At 38.2% G+C, this 21,913-nt stretch overlaps 1 protein-coding gene and 1 long non-coding RNA gene across 4 annotated transcripts in view; one reads left to right on the top strand and one right to left on the bottom strand.

Annotated features, from left to right (window-relative positions):
• The window catches only part of LOC116785996, a 50,482-nt gene extending 46,071 nt beyond the window's left edge, over positions 1-4,411 (top strand). For all 3 annotated transcript variants that reach the window (XR_004356789.1, XR_004356787.1, XR_004356788.1), the window contains 2 exons: positions 3,895-3,954; positions 4,219-4,411. This is a non-coding gene — a long non-coding RNA (uncharacterized LOC116785996). The remainder of the gene's footprint in view (positions 1-3,894; positions 3,955-4,218) is intronic.
• WWC2 (WW and C2 domain containing 2) overlaps positions 1-21,913 on the bottom strand; it is a 101,643-nt gene that overhangs the window by 2,765 nt on the left and 76,965 nt on the right. The window contains 12 exon segments of the mRNA XM_032686250.1: positions 1,915-2,042; positions 7,413-7,655; positions 8,741-8,833; positions 11,353-11,517; positions 13,476-13,668; positions 14,664-14,776; positions 15,601-15,672; positions 15,674-15,763; positions 17,400-17,592; positions 20,521-20,607; positions 20,691-20,706; positions 20,709-20,770. Coding sequence (XP_032542141.1) covers positions 1,915-2,042; positions 7,413-7,655; positions 8,741-8,833; positions 11,353-11,517; positions 13,476-13,668; positions 14,664-14,776; positions 15,601-15,672; positions 15,674-15,763; positions 17,400-17,592; positions 20,521-20,607; positions 20,691-20,706; positions 20,709-20,770 — 1,455 coding nt within the window.

A 21,913-nucleotide genomic window follows, 5' to 3' on the forward strand; every position in this document is an offset into this window, starting at 1 on the left:
CCTGTAGAGCTGCTAATGTTACAACATAGTTCTGTAAAGTAGAGGTTTAGAAAATACACAATTTACGTACAAAAAATGTGTCACATTCATGTGACATAATTCCCTTCTTAGGCAGATTTATGTAAAAAGGAGCTCCAATTTTGAAAGAGAAAAAGATCAATATTTCATTAATAACTGCAATGGTAAGACTGAAATATTGAGTCAGTCACTGAATGTCCTATGATGATATTTTCAGCAGGGGGATGAAAAGGCAAAAGAAATCGTTTTATTCTGACATGGGAAAAGGGAAGGGTGGGAATTGTTGTGTCTAGGCAAGAGTTAGAGAAGCAGAATTGTCAACCCATTCTCCAGTTGTTTCCCCTGTGCTGTTACCATTTCTGTCTCCTATGAACTAAGAAATTACTGAAGCATAACAAGTTTACACAGGCTTGCCTAGCAGCAGGCTAGAAAGCAGAAGATAAGTATTAGGGGCTTAAAAATTAAAGCTCAGAAGAGTCAGTCTTCTTGAGAGCTTCAAAAATGCCTGTCTGTGATTAGTCTGAGGCCACAGCACTGTAACAAGCCTAATTAGCAGGGCATGTACAATTCAGCCTCAGGAGGTATCTGTCCAGAAGACAAACCATGTTTTCCACTGGTGAGGCTTAAATTTCCATTAAAAATAGTAGCTCAGAACAAATTCAACTCCCTAAACTGGATTCCTCCTCCTAGTTGTGTGGTGACTAGAAGATAAAGGACAATGGAGTGTTTTGATACCCTTCTTGCAGGGGAATGTCTTGAGCACTATCATATGTTCCTGTAGATTTAGGCAGCAGTCTGTCTGTGATGACTGTCATAAGACCAGCACTGACCAAAACTCTTTCTTAAGACTTGCAATAAGGTGAAAACTGTTTGAAGATGCTCTGAGTTTCACACTAAAGATAAATAACTCAGTTGTTCTTCGCTGAGGAACCCCTTTCTCTCTTGTTTCGATTCTGCGTCACTTACAGCTGTGATTTGCAATACATGTCACTTCACAGGCCCTTACTTGTTTATGTATTTCTCCAACTGCTCACAAAAGACGGTTAGAAAAGGAAGAATATCTCACATTCATTAGTAGCTGACTTAAATTTCCTATAAAGGAATCAAAGATTCAAACTTTAAAAACGTGTTACTGACAAAACAGATCAAATTAACTTGCAGTATTATTTCTATGTTCAAGAGCAAGCACTGTATTTTTCAATCAAAAGATTAATATTTATTTTTATATATAAGTGTGGCCTTCAGGCCGCTTATTGGCCAGCCTTTTAGGAATTTAGACCAGTTAAAATTAAGGTTTGAGATAGAAAGTATTCATGCTGGTTTATGCTAAGAAAAAATACTTCATTAATTGCTTCAAGTAATTGGTTGCTGTTCCCACAACCAAAAGGAGAAGGGAAAGAAAAAGGAGGAGGGATTCAAGATCTTTCTTTACTAGTAAGTCTTGAGCAAGGCAAAAGGAGTGGTTAATCAGTTTCCTGATGAGATGTATCCTGTTCTACCTCTCCTTGAGGAGTGCTTTGCTTCAGGCAGCTGCCATCACTAGAAGAGATCTCAAGACTTAAAGCCCACTGTCAACCTGCTGTGGGTGAGGTGAGCCATGACAACAGTCACACACAGGCCTGCCTACAGCAGATGACACACAGAGGTCTGAAATTTCCCCCTCGGCTTCCGCACCACCACAGCTCAGCTGACACACTGCCACCTCTGACATGAGCAAGTTACCAAGGCCTGGCCCTTCGAAACTCCAACTTAGAGCTGTGTTAGAAATGTGCGATGCTTCTGGCAATTCAAAAGCGCGTGGACTTTTGACTAATGTTACAGGGCACATCTGATTATATCTGTAAATAATTCGGGTTACTACATTAAAAAAGGCATGAAAAGCAGAACAGGCCATACCTGAATGACTGCACCTGCAGTGGCACTTTCTGGCTCTGCTCTCGTAGCCGGCACACATCCTTAGAAGCTTTCTTCATCAATTTCTCAGCACTTAAACCTTGTTTCTGCTCTTCTTTTGACTGTTCAGTCTGTAACAAGAAAAATAACTGTATTTTGCTGATAATGAAAAATTACTCATTTCAAAGAAATGAGAGATTCTTCTGTGTCAAGCAAAACACTTGGCAGTGTTAGGCTTACCGTTCGAGTCAATGATATTATAGGTCTTTTCTAACCTAAATTAATCTATGATAATTTCTATATAAAGGGTCTGCAAGACAAAAGACTGACATCACAAGCCTTGGCCATGGGCACAAAATAAGAATCAGGTTTTTTCCTAAGAAAGTAAATAGAACAAATCCCATGCCATCACAGGTGGCTACTAGGTTTTATAAATTTTGATATTTTTTAAGGCAATGCCTAAATTTGCATGAACATGTGTTGTCTATCCAAGTATCTTTTTAGAACTGGGAGCCACTGATTCTCTTTCCATGTAAGATACTTTTATTTCCTAATGAAACTCTCAGTAAAGTTACTTATAACTACTCTAAAATGACTGACAGAAAACCAAGGAAGGTGTGCTCTCAAAATATGCTTTCAAGTTTTGTTGACCTTGTTAGCAAGGAACTTTTGTGCTTTTATTGAGGACATGGCACCTATTTTGCACAAGACTTTTTTCATTTGCATTGTAGAGGTGTAAAAGCCAAGGCAATTGAACAGAACATCAGTGGTAACAACACATCAAAGGTCACTTGTGAACATTTTTGAGCAGCTACATACTCCCCAGGAAGTTACTGTATTTCTGTACCTTAGGATTCCTGGCTCTATGTCTTTACCAAGCAGTGCTGCATCACCAGGACAACCACAGCTGTGCCATCCACCTTTTCGGCAAGACTGCTATTAACAGTTGCACTTGGGTTTTTAAAAAGCTTAATCAAGGGTTTCTGAACACTCAATAATTTGAACAGCAGCACTTTTTAGGTCACCTGGACTTCTTAGACAAATAGCCACTGTCCACATGTGGGCGAATCCCCTAACACATGCATTATCACCCCAATAATGTGTAGGGTATGTGGCATGGGCAGTGCCACCTTAAGTGTACACTTAGTTTTCATTCCTAGACTGCAGGCACTGCCAGACAAATGTTATTTATTGTAGTTTGAATTTTGTCAACCATCAAAATTCAATAGAAGCAGTTCACATTCTTAAACAACTATAAAGTTCTAAAGAGGTTAATTTCTGATTCTTAACTTTAGATACTCAAAAATGCTGTTTTGTTACCTCAAATTAAAACACACATGCAAGCCAGAAACGGCAATCTTCAAGGTGGTTTGTAACTTAGGAGTTCACATCCCCAGTTCTGAATTCAGCCCAGTAGACTCCTAAACAACAAAACCAACTCATTCAAAAGAGTTAATCCATACTATCAGTTTCATACTGGGTAGTTATAAGAAAGCTGTTCACAGCAGGATAGTGGTACCCTCTGTCTGTTGAAATGCACTCTGGTGTTTTATATGAAAGTGTTTTACATGAAAGAGCATCACACTTTCAAAAACTTGCACAAAATCCTGTCCCCTTGTACTGCTATTAACTTCTTCACTCCCCAGCTCCAAAATAGCTATGATTTTAAAATGAAATTAACCTATAAATATAGTTTTCTTCATTAGATAGTGAGCATAAATTTGCAATCTACAACTGGTAATGTCTTAATTAATTTTATGTATGTCACTGGACATGTTTTACCAGCTCCCCTAGTTAATATTTATCATCAAAGCAGTAAACATACAATATTTCAAAATTTTCTAATTTTATCCTTTCCCTAACTATACATGAGATTCTTGTGACTACTGCATTTTAGGTTAACAGCATAGATGACTTCTTTGTTTTCATACTCTCTATTAGCATGTATTCTTTTTTCATTTTTGAATCCATTTATTTTTTCAGGATGCTCTCAGAGAAACTTGGATTTCAGCCCAATGTCTCTGGGAGTATGCATATCAGAAGGTAAGTACATGACTATGCTTGCATTTGCATCATGTTTCTCGAGTGATCTATATAAAATATGGAAAAGTACACTAATAAAATGGCCATGCATTCAATATGTCCCAAAAATCTGGCACTTATCTACCAAAAATAAGTGCCAGACTGGAATCCTCTATCTGGGCTTAGTTTAAGCTTAAATTATTTTAAGATGACAAAGAAGAAACACTATAAAAATTAAAGCTAAAACCCTATTTCCTGTCTCGTTCTTCCATGTTTTTTGTATAGAAGAAACTGAATCTAAGGAAAAATTATAACTGTGCTAAACACCAAAACACTGGAACAAGAATATACTTGTGGTATTAATGACAACTACAGGTTACCTCTACACAGAAGATGTACTGAAAAGAAATAAAGAAGATACGTACAGATCTTTACAGGAATCTCTTTGGATATAAACAAAGAAGTCCTTCAGAGGACAGCAGGTGTCTGAAAACTTACTTGTATGAGGAGTTAAGACTCAAACTTCACAACACTGCATGATTTCTCACAAAAATCCAATCTAAACAAGACAAAATGCTTCTGGTGCACAGAATTACCTACTGTTTTCTGATCTGCAGGTATTAGTGGGCTTTACATACTTGCTGTACTTAGGAAGGTGTGGTAGGAAGGAGAGGGAAGGTATGGAGTCTCTGTATTTGGCTTCAAGCAGAGTAACTGAGTGCTAGCAAGCAGCCACTGATTTTCAACATCCCCCACATCTGCGGTTTCATTTTCCACTCGAGACTCTCTCAATTTCTCTGGCGTTTCCAGCTGCTGCATTAGTTTGTGCCATTATAATGCCTGCAGGATCTAAAAAATAATCTATGACAATGTTCTCGAGGCTGCTGTGTTTTGCTAACCCAAGAGGAAACACTGACAGCAGAGTACAGCATTCTCAGGCTTGTTTCGCTCCACAGGGGAAGGCAACAATTTTAAGGGTAGAAATATTTCTAGAAACTTTGTAAGCACTCTTCAAAGAGGTGGAGTGACTGTGATCATTGTTCTGACTTCTACCTTTGAAAAGAGGACTTTGATGCTGCGCTACTGCCTCTATATATTTTAGGAATGTATATTATTGCCCTTATTCCTCATGGCAGTGTGTGTAATGCTGTTGATCACTGACACCAGCAATATAAAATGTGACAAACTTATTTGCTGCCTTGAAAGAGCCAGCTGAAATAGACCACAAATCCAAAGGATTCATAATATTAAATGTTGCAGAGTCATACTATGTTCCAGTGGGAATAGCTTTAGAGTGGGAGTAGTTTTAAATTAAACAATCAGAAATTATAATTTCTATCCTGCATCCACCATTAGATATAAACTATGAACTGAATTAATTTAGCTATACTTCTTTTCTATAAGCTACTATTTTTATGGATTAAAATGTAGATCATTCAGTGAATTCACATGGTAAAAAACCCACAGTTACACTGTGTGATGTTTTAACACTGCACTCTACCCCATTTGGCCCAAGGTTTTTTCTGACATTTGTCAGTCCTCAGCCTAAACTCTGCTAGTGCTTTATAGTAATTTTAGAACTCCACTAACTATAGTGAACAGCAGATACCAAAAGAGACAGGAAGACAGAACAGGGCATAAACATAGGGTTGGGAGAACATACTGGGAGAAGGTTTTGTTTCCTAAGCTGTTAGACATTCAAGGGCTTCTTGAAGTATATGGTAACATTACAGTTAATGACCTCTGATGTATTTTTCTTTCATGAATTTATAAAATTTATAAAATCATAAACTTTTGAACCTATGCAAACTTGCAGCACTCAATGTTCTGTTGAAAACATTTTTAGTTTCTGAATGTTGTGCTACGTTTGCTTGCATTTAAGCTGCCACCTCTTCAATTCTCTACTTCCTGTAGAATAAAAGACAATGATTGATTGCTTTCCTCCACCTCACTCATGATTGTATACACTTCAGTTGTAGCTACTTAGCCACTCCTAACATGAAAGCGGTTTCCTCCTTTGACCTCCTTGTTCACCCTCTGTAGTTTTATTTTCCACTTTGAGAAGGAGAACAAGAAATGAACAATGTTTAAGTTACAGGCATAACAGTATTTGTTTTGTTCTAAATTCTTTTCTTACTCATTCCTGTATTATTTGCTTTTTGACGTCTGCTGATTGCTGTGATGTTCTTGCTGATGTTTTTGTTCCTTATATCCAGAGTCTTGCATTCCTAACATCTAATTCAGAGCTCTGCTTTGTATATGTAAACATTAGGATCACCCTTCCCTCTTCTGCACAAGGCTATTTACTGACATTTAGCTTTAAAAAAAAAAAACAACAAAAAAACCCCAACAACTATTGCTTACATATTAGGAGGACCTCTGCACCTCACGAAAAAGTTTCCATTTTTACTACTCTCAATAGCTTGGTGTCATCAAAACACTAATTTCTATCAACCATAAATAGCTAAAGAGAACAGATCCTTCCTGGCTGTCACTCACAACCTGCCCTCATGGAAAACTGGTGTACATTGACTGACATGGATGGGAAGGGGGCTCCAGAGGGCATATACTCCAAGCTCCAGCTCAGAGCAGGTGATGCTAGAGCTGGGTGCTCAGGGTCTTGTCCAGTTAGGTCATGAATACCTCCAACTGTGCAGGTTGAGTGGAGTTTTTTTTGCTTGGTTGGGTTTTTTCCTCCTCTAACAACCTCTCTAGGCCCCTATTCCAGTCTATGATCTCCCTAATGATTTAAAAAACCAAACAACCATCGAAAAACATAACAAAAACCCCACAACATCTTTTTGATGTATCTTGTTGGAATTTTCCACATCCCAACTTCTTACCATTGCATCTTATTCTTCTATCCTGTTTCTTCTCTTTTATTCACATGAGGGAATCTTCCTACCTTATGGCAGTGCATATATACTTATACTGTTTTAGAGACCATTGCATAGAGAATAGAATTTGGCTTTCCTTTGCCAAAATTTCCTTTATGTCCTGAATAAAAAAATATGCCCCTACTACTCTAAGTAATGGTCATTGCCTCTCTCTACCTGTTACAAGCATCTTTTGAATACAAGTTCTGTGCAGCCTGCAAACCAAACGACGCTGAAGGATAGAGAGCATACACAAGTCTGTAGAAGTATGGCTGGAACGTAAGAATTTTAAATTAACTTCTAAGTAAATGTTATTTTACTACAGCAACCACAACTATTACTCCAAATAATAGAACTGCTACTCTGAATTACTGAAGTATTTAGAGGGCACTAGAAAAATACTACCTAAAATTATAGGTTTAAATGCCGTAGTATTGACCAATAAAGAAACAGTTTACATTATGTAGTTCAGAGGTGTAATTAGTCAAATGTCAACTTCTGTAAAAATCTTTTAACACGACTGACCAAATTCCTTAGCAAATTTAAGGCAAAGTTAGGAGCATATATGCCTATTTATTCACACATATCTGAACCGGCTCATACTTGTTTTTCAGCTTGTTTCAAGAGTTTCTGGAAACGTTCGTCCTCTAGCACACACAGGGGAAGGTCTGCCTCTCCTCTGCCTTTCATTTCCTCAAGTTTTTGTTTAAGGTCCCGCAAGGCCTGAAGCTCATCATTCAGACGATTCTGCCTTGTGCGTGACGCCTGGAGATCCAGCTCCAAGTCAAGGGAAGTGCGTACGGGGCATTCTTGCGTAGCTCTTCGCATGATCGGCTGGCAAACAGGCTGGATCATTTGGGAAACAGAATAAAAATTAACATATAGAAAGGCTAGAGTAGGGTTTGACATAATACAGTCAGAAAAGCTCAAATTTTATTTTTGTTTTTCTTTAGCAGTCTTTTTTTTTTAAGTACAAAAATTAATGTATCCTGGAATTTTTCTTCAGTCACTAGCTAAAAATAAATGCGAAAGTTTCTCCAACCAGGTGCACAATTTATAGATTAAACCCAAGAAAAACATTTTGATCCCCAGGATGACACTGCCAGGAGACCCAACACTATACATATTTCCCCATAGATTTCAATTACATTATTTAATTTTATAAACATTTGCTTTTTCCAGGCCTAACCAAACACACAATGTTACGAACTCTGTAAACATGCATTTCTTCAGCGTATTTCACATTATTTACTCATATGAAAAGTCACTGTGAAAGGACAGTAAGTCAGGCAGGAGAAGCCATCCCAGACTATTTAGTATTTCTTTTCTATGCAAAATGCAATCTTGCTACCTGGTAACGGGACTTCCACGGGACTATTTTTCTAGTTACAATTAAGATTAAAATATAACTCTCTCAATTTATGTAAGAATTAATTTCATGCAAGAGAAACAGAATCTTACTCTCTTGTTCTTCAATCCTTTTGCTACTTGAACACTTGGAAAAGAGTAAATCCCTTTAAAAAGATATCTAAATCCTTGACATTTCCACCAAAATTTGCTTCAGATGTACGTTGCTAGCGTTGACTTTTGTGCAGCATAAGCCTCCCTGTGTGACTTTGTAATAATCTGGTTCTTTAACCCAGATCCCTTTGGCAGTAACTCAAGTTTAACAACAAATGCCATGATGCTGAGCAGCCGTATCTGCCTGCTGGCTTCAGCGACAATTAAAACAGCACACGCTTTGTTGGAGAGCGAAGATGTAGGACTGGGACCACTGTGTTGAGATTTCAATGTGAAACTACAGGACTACATGTGGTACTTGCACTGGTTTTGCTGAAAAACTTTCAATAAAGCATATTCTTTAAGTTGTTTGGTATTCCTTCTCTGCCTGTACTTTGTCCTAAACCATGTCCTGTTAATAAAGCACATACCCGTTTAACTCTTAGGCTCCGCCGTTCTGTGGCATTTCTTACAAAGAGAGACCTTTTGGCTAGTGTTGAGCTGTCACTGTCACTTCGATTCAACTGTGAAAATGTACACAACAAAAAGAGAAATAAAGGACATTCATATACATCTGTGTCAATATACCAGTCAAGAGAATCTCAGTGTTGATATACATGTAGGTTGTATTCTTAGTATAAAGTAAAAAAATCTGCAACTAGAATCAGCATCTACTCCAAAATTCTAATCCTACACCAAGACAACCATTGATCTTACTGAATGAATAGTAAGTAAAGAGTAAGTAGACTCTTTAGGAATGCAAGGAAGGTAACTATGGTTATTAGGTACTGACAGATACAAACTATGAATTTCACTTACCTGGGGCAGGCTTTTAACGAATTACTACAGGGAAGATAAATTACTGTAGACATGCATCTGTCCAACAAGCAGTATTTTTGTATTATTTGTAACAAGTACAGGTGTGCCTACAGCTTCCTTCAGAAGCACTTCCTGCTTCTCAAAATTATGCGCCACAGCTCAGCAGTAGCTTCTTCTTAACTTTAGCATTAGCTCCATATCCATCAGTGCAGAGTGACTGTTAGATGCATTGGCATCTGACAGGTGGTAACCTCCAGGGAAAACAGAAGCATCTCTCTGCAGGATATGTATTTCTCCTCTTCAGAGAAGGACAGACAAAAAGAATCACTCTGCTAACATTTCTGCATGTGAAGCCGGAGTCCTAAAGCGTGCTTACAAAGGACTGGCTGGGAGCTAGGGGTGAGAAACACAACCTCTTGCAATACAAGCACACTTCTCAAGAGACAAATCTGTCTTTTCACCACAAGCCACTACTGGGAGCTCACCCCTGGATACAGAGACGCAGCTATCATCACTGATATTCTTTAAGCACTTTTCAAGGGATTTTTTTTTAAAGGCGCCAACAGATTTTGGTTCTGTCCTTTAGGCCTCCAAGATCTCTATGTTTTCTGAACATCATATGAGAGCAGGTGCTCTCTTAAAGCCAGGTCATCACTTCTGAATTGAGAGCAGCTGACAGCTCACCAGAGTGTATCCAACAGGTGATTTCCTCTTGTACAGCACCAAAAAGCAAGGCTGGATATGCAAACTGAGGTCTGGGACTGGAGAGACTCACACTGTTCAGCCCTCCCTGTGAATTTGGATGCAGCTACAGTGCCCACTCTGGAGCCCCAGCAGTGGACAACAAGTATTTCTGAAACTGCAAAAGATTCATCTGTGCAAAAGTGTTTTTTTCCCAGGACACTTTGCTTCCAGGCAATACCATACACAATGAGAAAAAAAAATGTTTATTCAAGGAAAGTTTTTTTTTTTATCCTGGCTTCTGGCAACAGGTATGTAGCAATGTTCAAAGATACAAAAGTCCAACACTGCTGCAGATGGAGAAACTGCAAGAGTTTACACTAACTAAACTACCAGAGCAACTAGTTTTTCTTCCTGTTGAAGACCTACATAGGCAGTAAGCTAAGGCTACATTTTTTGCCAATACTACTACTTTCCATTTAGGAATTAAGTTCTGGTACAGGAATTAAGATGAAGGCTAGGTTCTGAATTCGGCCAATAATGTAAATATGCAAATTATGTGAAGATTGTTAGAAAACAATCTGCTGTGTTTCATTCTGGAGGGTATATGAGATAGTTATTTAAGTATGTAGGTATTGACTATCAATCTATTTTGTTTTAGGCCAATGAGAATCACAGAGAAGTGATCAACTTTAATGTTCCCAAATGATTAAGGTAACTGCCTCTAACTGAACTGGAGAATTAAAGCATAAGCATTATTAAAAAAAACCCCAAACCTGTCATACTTGTATGAGCAATCTGTAGAAACTAAAGATCAAAATAAACTGCCTTTTCTAGGCTATCTGTAATTAAAATCTATAGAGCTGGTAATCCATGCTTAAATCTTTAAACACATGAGTTTTACAGTTAGTTTAACAGCAACAAGGCTGACAATTTAAATATCTTTTTTCCACACTACCATAGATCTAGAGAGACTGGGAACTTAGCTGCCAAAGCCATGTTTAAAACCCAGCCCTGAGGCAGCACTTGCACATCTTTCAAAGATGCAATTACAGCAGGATTTGGGCTGCATAGATTTAAAACCAGCTGAGATACAAAGCGATATTTAAAATTGATGACTGAGCTCTTTCCACACTGTTACCCTTAAATGGCTGCATTACTAAAATATGGTAATGCAATGGCATTTTACAGTGAATTCTATTTCATGTTTTAACAAATTATTTTGCTATGAGTGTTGTAGTTGCTGATGTGCAGGGAAACACACTTTTTGAAGAGAGCCAGCACAGGCATCTGTGTTACTTGTCTCCAGTAGGATGTATTTTTTTCCCTAGTAGAGATGTTTTGCAAGAGCGTGCAACTCTGCTGAAAGTCAATTCTACTATGCATCGGGTCAGTTAGGGAAAGAAAGACTCTAGAGAAAGCACAGGCTCTGCTTCTTGCAGGGAAAATTGGTACATGACTCACTGTCATTAATGCTTCATTCCCAAGAAGTTAAATGACTCTTTGGTTAATAGCTCTTCATTCCAAGTGTTTTTCCTCTTACCCTACAGATATATTGGTTCCGCTCTCCTGGAGAGAAGGTTTGTGAGCGCACTATCATGCTGTTCCTGACAAAGGGACGCTGTCTTGAGCTCCAGCTGGCTCTGTCCTTGGGTCGGACTGGTGTATTCTCATTAATCGATTCCTCAGTGTTGGTCTCTTTATCAACCTATGAAATGAAATTTAGTTTAAAAGACCTACTATATCCAGATACATGTCACTACATAGTTTTTGTGCCTTTGGATTTTACAAGCATTGTTGTTACCTTGCAGTAAATGGAAAAAGGCCAGCAGCAAAAAGCATCTTGCATTTACAGAGAAGCTATATTAAGTAAAGAAACACAAAATTCTCAAAAGGCTTAACATTGTGTGGAGAGACTTTGAAGGTATTCTTTGTTGCCAATAAAACCAGAGCTTTTGCAAAAAGGCCTTTGCTGCCAGACAGATGGTCTGATGCAACCACAGTGCAACAAATGTTTTACTTTGCTGTTTGCAGACATTATTCTTGTGCATTTATTTTTATTTTATTTTGTATTTTGCAGAAGACCAAGGTTCTGCCATGTTAGAGATGGTGCCTGTGCACACTGAAAGGGAGCAGCTGGGAAAGTTATATTGCTCAGGTTCTTCCAGACATACTGCCACGCATTCCAAACCTCAGCAGTAGGGCTGCTTTATGGTAATCTGCAGAGCTTCATCAGCCTTGTGAACCCAGGGAAAAGACCCTGCTGTCTGCTGTCCCTCAGCATGGCCTGCTGCCTACTGCAGTTGCCCCACATGTGCCACAGGGAGCCTCAGGTACTCCCACTTCTGTAGATGGCACGGCCTGTGCTAGCTTACATACTGCAATTATCTTGACTGCCAGGCTAGACCAAGTTCTGCAGTAGCTGAAACATCCAATGTTACTGATGTGCACCAGGGCTTTTTCTTCAACTTTGGTAATTTAATGAGGTTCATGGTTTTCAAAGTGCACATGATAAATACAGTGACCTAAATAGCACAACTGCAACCCCGAGAGGATCTGGCACACAAAGATCTATACTGTGCAATGGTGTCTGATATGTCTTTCACTCATTGTTCAGGTCCATCCAGCCCAGGCTTAGCAAAGTACTTGTGTGCGTGCCTAACCTTCCTATGTCGTCCTTGATGTCTCCCCTTGCCAAGTTAGGGCTTTGATCTATATTTGCTTGCTACCCAGCAGACTGTCAGTCCTTTTAATACCATGGCCTTAGCTCATTTGGCATCTTGCCACATTAATTGCAAGTTAATTACAATTTCCAGCAATCCCACTGAGGTGTTGAACTTTTGTATTGTCACAAAGTTGAAGGAACAATATGTCACTCTTCTCATTTTTACCTCTGCTGTTTTACAGAGCCTGCAAGTTTAACACTTGCAATAGTGTTTTTATTAAGGTGCCAAAAGGTTCTAAAAATTTTATTTCTGAGTGTGTGCTACTACATCAGGGATATGTTTACTAAAAAGGTACTAAAAGTGCTTCCAGGAAAGTGGAATATAATTTAAAGACAACAATTACCAAGAGCATGGAATTAGAATTTGTTTTGTGCAGTGTCTGGGTAGTTCCATAGTACACAGTTTAACACACATTTTTGAGTTTTCTACTCATTAATCTTCCATCCTTTTCTCTGCTAAGCTGGTTTTTGTATTTCACACCCTAAAACAGAAGGAAGAAATAAAGAAATCCCCGCATTGGTTTAAAGATCTTGACCCCTGTTTTGCCTTTCCCCCTGTTTATCATATGAATGGGGGGGAAGGAAACAATGTAACAGATGTGCAGAAATATTTTAAATGTGTACAAGCTGAAGCTACTGAACTGCACTTGTATTTTGAATATTCTCCCTATGCAACAAAAAAGCCAAGATAAGCGAGTTTTGGTTAATTGTTTTGGACTTAGAAGTTCTGCCTAGCTTGTCTGTTAAATGTCCTCTTTGTAGTTCAGAAGTGACCACACTCCACACTGACTTCACTACAAGTACATGCTGATTACTGCTACAGCAAAGGCCACATCAAATTGTAAATGCTCAGAATACAGTAGACTTCTATATTAACTGCTCAGAAATAGATCTTCAGACACAGCAAGATAATGGAGGAATGTAAATTTCAAGATATTCACCAGTGTTAGTATTACAGCAGCTTGCTGGCCCTCATGAGCCTCATCAGTGTTCTCTCTGTCCTTGTTTTCATTTGTTTCTGGTGCATCAATGAGTAACTCCATGTCATCAGTACAGCTGCCTTCTACTGCCAGCTTAATGCTGTCTTCCTCTTCATCCACAATTTCATCAGAGGCTTCTGTAAGCATCTCTAGCCTGTGTGAACAGAAGTAACCCAGGCTTATTCTCAAACTGAAAAAGTTCACCAGAGAAAGATATCAGAAGGCCTAGACCTGCACCCATAAAGTAATCATTTTCCTGACAGGGAAAACAACTGTCATCCAAATGCTTTCACTAACTTCACGTGAAGGCACATTTCATTGCAGCCTCCAGCAAAACTCAAGAAGTGCTACTACAGTTCACCCTCAAGATCATTATGACAACACTGCATTACATTTAATGGCTGTAATGTTGATAACATTGAAAAAATTTCATTATAATACATACGTAAAACAAACAACTGTGTCTCCCCCTCCCCCATAATAAAGCATGTATTTACTTCTACACTGCAGCTAAGAAACTGCACAATGAGAGAACTCAAATAGCAATTTAGCAAGAAATGTGTTTCTTGGGAAAGCTCACAGTTTCTCCAAAACCAAGACCAATAGAAGCACACCCACACTGACTGTCAGACAGCAGCTCTCTTTTCAAATCCTATTAGTTGCTTATCACACTTAATGCAACTATAACATGAGACATTTTGCTACACCTTCAGTGGCTTAGACTGCCCAAGTGGTTTCATAGGTTTACATGGAATGGAGGAGCATTGGCAGCAGGAGTTAACAGAGCAGCCAAAACACTGTAAACCTAAAAGAACATGAATTAATTGACCACACAAGAGAATGAGGCTTGACTTCAATTCCAGTGGTGGTGAGGCACTAGAACAAGTTGTCCAGAGAAGCTGTGGATGTCCTGTCCTTGGGAACGTTCACGGCCAGGCTGGATGCAGCGTTGAGCAACCCTGTCAAGTGGAAGGTGTCCCTGACAGTGGTAAGGGGGTTAGACTGGATGATCTTTAAGGGTTCTTTTCAACCCAAACCATTCTACAAGTCTATAATCTCCAAAAGTACAGCCCTTTTGTTTGTCTAAGAATAGGAAGAATGAGCCGAATCATTCAGGCATGAACAGTGAGGGAGAAAAAGTGGCTTTACCAGTCTTTCTCAGAGCCTCTTTGCTCCTGTTCCTCCTCCTCATCTTCAGCCAGCTCTTGTTCTACTGCTTCCAGCTCAGCAGATGTCCTCTCCAGCAGAGCTGACACAGCATCCTGCTCACAAGGAAAAAAGATAAAACCAGAATTGAGTGACACATAACAGGTAAAAAACTGACAAGTCTTGCAAGAGCTGCATTACCTTGCTGCTCCCTGATGTCAGCAGAAACAATGACCCAGTTCACAAGTAAAAAGTGTTTGAATTGTCCGCGTATAGCACATTAAATTATTGTTTTTATACAGAGTAAATATCAACCAAAAATAGACTGTTTTTAAAACAATAACGCAATCAAACATGCTCCTTTCATACTTTAATGTATTTTCTCTTCTTCCCTCTCATACTTGTAATATCCTGAGGTGAAAAAAGGGTGCTCTTCAAAGTTACATTTTAATGCAGTTCTCTTAAGAAGGTATTAAAGCAGAAAAGCTTCTTTAACCACAAGAATTAGTATGTGTTTTGCATAAACAGCATTTTAAGTGCAGTGGTTTTAAATATGCAGATTCAAATAGTTAATAAACTGACATTTTTGATGTGGCTATTCATATCTGGGTATATGAAAATAAATGGTAAACATTAGGATGCTCTTCAATAACATTCTTTTTATAAAGAAACACAGCTGAAGTGTTTCAAATTGGAGTGCAATTTTGTATCCCATTAAAAAGCATCTGCCATATCCCCCTCGCTAAAGAGTCTGACACCTCACACAGGAACTACTCACACACAAAGTCACTCTAGACAAAACTGCCCACGAAACAGGGCCTTGGACCTTCAGGGGAGGATGTATTTGAATTCACACATTCAAATAATCACAATGCAATGGCACAATTGGAGTGTCTGGATTTTTTCTTGCTGCTGCAGTAGTGGCCAACCCATTGCTCACCAAGTCCAGTGAGTGCAGTGACTGCTTGCTTAACAGAAAGATGCATTCATCATTTGTTCCTTGGGTTTTTGCCAGGAATTTGCTTGCAAGGCAACAGGTTGTACCACAGAGTACAGGTCTCATCCAAAAATGATAAATCTGCCAGGCTGATCTGAGTCCCTGCCTGCACAAAAAGGGGAAGAAAACTGTTTTACTTTGTTCTGTTCTCTACAAAACAGCTGAAAATAAATTCTACAGTACTTACCACGTAAAACAGGACAAATTTGACATGAATCTTAATTTCCTTTTTATCTGTACAATTTCCCACCTCCCTCCACTTCCAGTTAAAATAAACAAATAGAAGTTCATGGAAAAGTCCTTCATATTGTCCATTCTGCCATCCTTTATTTCAGTCTGCAGAATTTCTCCCCACATGCAGACACCACCCTCTCTATCACTGTAATGCACACACCTGCTTTCTGCTGCATTCAGTTACGAAAACCTGTGCCAATGAAGCCTGTAGCACCAACTCATGGGGAAACAATTTTTAGTTGTCCCACCACAAAAATCATCCATGTGGCAAATAATGGATGACCTTGTTTGCTCTAACCAGTGAAGGAGGAGATTAAAAGACAGTAAAAGATTAAGAAACCCTTTCATTTGGACAAGCATTGACATCCACTGAGTTGGTACTCCGGGAACACTTCTGAAGTACTCATGTTTGGGCTGTGCCTTGGAGATTAAAATCCTCTATTCTTTGGCAAATTATCTCCACAGCTACTGGGCTGCACACATAGCTCTTGCCAAGACTCTGGTCATGTTGCCCAGGGCTTTCTGCTGGGGATGGTACTTCCAACTCTTTCATTTGATCTTGTGATTAACCCTTGCCTTCCGTGGGTTTTTTTTTGTTTGTTTTGTTTTTGTGGGCTTTTTTGTTGTTGTTTTTTTTTCTTCACCTTTGTATCCTGCATTCTGTTGCATTTTTGTTCTGCTGCCCTTCCCTTTCCTGAGGGGAAACCTCTTACATACTGAAAAAGGTCAACACATCCCCAGGAATTAACTTCTACATTTCTGAAAGTGAGAGGCTGCTCCCAGCAGTTGGAGCTGATGAACCCCAGCAGGTTCCGGCATCTCTTCAGTGTGTTGTAACTAAAAAAGTCTCACTGTGCTACTAAAATCACTCTCACGGTGAAAAACTAAACTGAGTTGTACCAGACCATGCAAAAGCAATTTGAAAGTAAATGGAGCATCACTGATTAGGTGATGACCACGATTAACAACAAAATTTAAAACATGACAGTTCCCAATGGGATGATCTATGAATGTCAAACCTTTTTATTATTTCTACAGATCATAAAAACCAAAAAGGTGTTCATCATATAATTTAAAACAACATGCAAAAATGTAATGTAGTTTGTTCTTTGTGAAAAGTTTGTGATAATAAGGGTTCGCTTTTTTTCCCCCCTGTGGCTGTTTTTCAGCTTTTGCTTTAAAATCTAGCATTAAGGTAATGTTGCATTGAAGTTTATGGAGGTTTTACGTATAAAATGACAAAGATAGAATATCAATCTGTAATTAAAAGGGTTAAGGTAATGCAGTGTTAGAATTATCAAAACACCTGCTAGAACTTCCATCCAGGATTAGATTCTGTATCAGGAATTTCAGAGAAAGGCAGTATTTTAAGTACTGTAGCAACAGCTAATTATACTTCAGAGTTTGTCTCCAAGTACTGTGGAATTTTAGCAGCCTTGACCATCAAAATAAGAGGGGACACTATAAACAAATGCATTCCAGAAAAAGCCAGAAATAAAACTGCATACCAAGCATTCTTCCCGATGACTTCTACCAACAGCACAAACATCTACTCTCAGTGTCTTCTGTAGTAATGTAACTTGGGAAATGGCTACTCTGAATATCTCGTTGAATAAAACAGTTTCCGTGGCAGGATGAACTTTGGTGCGGAATAGACATCTGATGTCAGCTGAGGATGGAAGTACTGCTACTCTGATATACCTGCCGGACACAAAACAAAATTCTACACTGAATTTAAACTGGCACTTGTTGGTGACACATGATAGAACTTGACCCCATCAACTAAAGGACTGCATAGCAAGAAAATGGAACAGCAACAAATCAGAGGTGGAATGGAAAAGAGGTGACAAAGATGAGTGAGAAACTCCTCTTGCCCCTTGCAGAAACATTTCCCAAAAAGGAATTTCTGTGCCTGGTAAGGTAGTAGCAAGAGAGGTAGCTATTTTCTGTCTCTATCCAAATTTATCCTCTAGTATAGTACTGTAAACGCTGAAGATCATGCCACATATGGGAGGAAACACAACCTTAATTATAATTAAAAAATGAGAAAAATCAGGGTGGATATAAAAATTAAACTCAGAACAATGCAAGCAGCACTGAAAAGTAGCAAGATCTTTTAATATAAAGAAACAAACAAAACAAAGCCTCCCAAGAAACAAAAAACCGAAGGAAATCGAGGAAGAAAATAATTAGGGGCCATTGCTGCTCAAAATCAATTCATAATACATTAAGTGCAACCTAGAAGAATGCATCTTGCAAGCCTAAATTTAAGTAGAGAGAGTAGCTTGAAATTGTTACATGGCTGCATTCTTTTTATGTAACAAATATGGATAGATATTATGTGGATAAAAGTTGTACTAGCTAACTTGCAAGTCTCACTTTAGCAGCAGCTTAACAGAGTAAAGACATTTCTAATGCAATTTGTATGTGTTATTTACCTATTGCACAGTTTCTCATATGCTCATGAATGAGCATAGTAATTGTTTTATATCTTTTCTGTGCCCATGCAATAGTCTCTTTCTGGTACTGGCTTTATATATAATTGACATTCACTGTAGAATAGAATGCAACGAAGCTAGCTAGCTAAAGCAAGAAGAAAAAGTGGGACAAGGAAAACAATTCTGGCAAGAACTTCTCCCAAAATTTACAGCACTACCACTATGCTTTTTCACTTCGTGCATACTGTTGTTAATATTATTAAAAACTTGGATTTACAGTAATTAAACCAAAAGAAATTAGGTCTGTGAGAAATTTGATTTTTTACTTGAATTTGAGCATAGTATTTATTCCCCAATTATGCCAAACTTCTTGGGATAAAAAGCAAGATCTAAATTTTTAGGTTTGCATGTATAGCCTGGATAGAAGGTATGCAGTATTATGAGAAGCCAATCCTGAAGTCGTAGCATAACGTGATTCCAGCAATGCTGCTGCTGTATTCATATAAATGTAGGTAAGCAATTTGCATGGTCTACTGAAAACAGCCATTTTAATAGACTAAGCAATTAAAAACTTTGTTTTACAGGAGCGGTTACTTTCCTTTTAATTTAAAAAGTTAAAGAGTTAACCAATGCCTCAGATTTTGCTGTGACAAACCTACAACTCCTCAACGGATGAAAAAGTGTTCCTGACACAGTAACTCCTTAGCTACACTCTACCTACGCTAAAAGTGAACAGCTTTTACAGACAGTGTGGAAACAGATATCAGTAACACCTCATGTAAAATCTATTCCTTCATGTCTAAAGGTTCAACAGAGTATTAATCTATCCAATGTTCTAGGAAATGCAGCTATAACATAGCATCATTTTCCAGACCCGATTTTTATTATTGTATGTATCTGTACAGATTACATATATATGCATACAATGGTAAGTGACAGAAAAAAAATGCTATTTGCAAGATCCTGCCTTTACCCTGTCCTTCTTCCTCCTTGTTTGTGTAGCTTTAATTCATTACATCTCTTTTAGCAGCAGCAGGTCTAGACTTCTTGACTACTAATTACAACTTTACAGTTTAATTTCTAAAAAGATGCCATCTCTGACCTAACTTTATCTTACTGAACATCTTTTTGACAGTTTACATAATCTACTTTTCCTCTCAGCTGTGCCAATTTATTCTTCTATAGTTTTTCTGTATTCTTGTGCTAAATGTTAGCAGATCTGGAAGATGAGCAGAGGAAAAATGCAGGTCAGAGAAGGAAGGATGATAGTAGACAAGCATTTGTTATTAATAAAAACAGAAAAATCCAGCAAGCACCCGGGCTGGTATCATTAAGACAACCTCTCCATATTCAGTGGCTTCTTATTTATCCGCCAATCAAATTCAAGGCAATGGGGACAAAGGGAAAAGAACCAGAAAGAAAAGCAACTTTTCCAAGGATTGATTACGTTCTATTCCAATCTTATTAAGCTTTTCAACAGTTTAAGATAGTCTTACAGTCTGTCAAAAAATTCACTCAAGTACAAGTGTCCCAGGGAAAACTGCACTTATTTATACAGATGAGAATTTGGACTAGAATCTCAGTGGTAACATATTCAGGCATTTCTGTTCATTTTCTACATAGGATTTCCACTGTAATTTACTTTTAGACTTTTCGTGTTGGTCCAATTCGACACGAGAACTAATTCTTAACAGCCATCCAAGCTCCAGTTGTTAGGAATGATGTATCTCAATGTGACTGTGCACATACACTCACAATTTATTAAACTATCCCTTACCTTTAAAAGCTCACTTAGAAGACACATACTACTTTAAACTTTATTTTACATAAAGATGTCACTTAAATGTAAAAAGACAACATTCTGAGCTGAAAGGATGGCAAAGTATCAAAAGAATGTTTTTAGAACAGGTGTTTTGCACCCACGAAACTACAGAATGTTTAGAAGCATTAGATATAACACCATTTAAAAATCCTTTTTATTCCACTTCAGTGGAATGTGCAAATTCCGATAACTTCTTTTGCTTGCAGCATTGCCACAATATGTAAAAGCTGAATACTTCTACAGCTTGAAAGTTTATATATATTTCAGTGCTGTTAAGCAGTAAATTAACTGATTCTTTTGGAGAATTTTTAAAATTTCTTACTATACTCTCATATTTCAACACTACTGCTCAGTGATTGTTTGACTTACACCTTAGAGCCAAGACGTACAGAAAACGCTGGAAGATTTCTGAGTCGTATTATGATTATCACAAAACTTGAATTATCGTGGTCATATCTGTAAAAGAGAGGACAACATGAGGCAAGTTTACAATTCATGTTTACGTATGAACAGAAATATTCCCTTTGCTGGTCACTCACCTGAGTCCTATTTGTACTGAGCAGCTTCTAGAATTGTTGCATCATCTTCACTATATACAGTGTCCTCAGTTTCATTTGTTCTAAGGAAAACCAGGCAAATAGTCAAATTGTGGAAAATTATAGTTAGCTTTCAGCAATAATTAAGGCATGCATACACAGAACATATACACATTCTCCTAAACAGGCTGATTCAATGACAGCTGGCACTCCAAGTGAGAATTTCAGAGCCTACACAGCAGCAGCGCCCATTTTGGGGACAGTCGCTGCTGGAACCATTCAACAACTGCAGTAATGATTCAGAAAGGCCTTAGGCTGATTACCGAAGCAGGCCAAACTAAAAGTCAAGAGAGAATTGTTTGTTCTTATACGTACTTAGGACTTCTTTATCTCACTGAATACAAAATTGGAAATTAAAATTTGAAATAAACCACAGGCCACATGTAAACTAGATATGAAATACTGCTTTGGAGAACACTGAGCTTCAGAGCTCTGTAAAATACAAAAGTTTCTGTGCAAATAACAAGCATCTTTCCTCTGAGCCTGTTTTCAGAAGCATTCAAAGAACCAAAGGGACACAAGCCTTGCAGCTGAAGAACAAATCTAGTGTTGAAAGTAATTATAGGGAATCCATGTGGCAAAGTAATTCCAGTCATTTTCTGGGAGGTTTGAGTTAGGATGTGGTATTAATGTGTTTCATTGATTTTAAAACTAGACTGCTAGGATCAATAAACAAGATCAAGATAGAAATATCAAGATAGGAAATGTGGAGAATGACAGAGACAACATCTCACAAGACATGACAGCATTATTTTAGGACTCTGCATTTAGAGGTTTTCTTTTTACCACACATTTCCTTGCTGATGGCTAATTTCATAGAGTGAGTGTATTTCCTTCCCTACCTTAAATTACTTAACACAAAGGACTGGTCTATAGAGCAGAAATCACTGCATTGTAACATCAGGAGCACACTGACAAACTGTAAGTCATTCCATACACAGTGCTCTTAAAGACACTTCTACTAAACATAAGCAGCTCGCACAGAGGCACTCATTGCCTTTTCACTACTTCCTACTCAGTAATAATTAAGAATATCCACACCTAGAGCTATCATGGAATAGCCAGTATGTAAATCTTAGCTTGCCACAGATGTCAATAGTGTCCTTTTGTACACAGGTTTAGGGGATGCAATTGTCGTCTTTCCCCTTTTTCTGAGTAGTGACAGC

Source organism: Chiroxiphia lanceolata, chromosome 4 (genome assembly GCF_009829145.1).
Source record: "Chiroxiphia lanceolata isolate bChiLan1 chromosome 4, bChiLan1.pri, whole genome shotgun sequence".
In the NCBI taxonomy this organism is placed as follows: domain Eukaryota; kingdom Metazoa; phylum Chordata; class Aves; order Passeriformes; family Pipridae; genus Chiroxiphia; species Chiroxiphia lanceolata.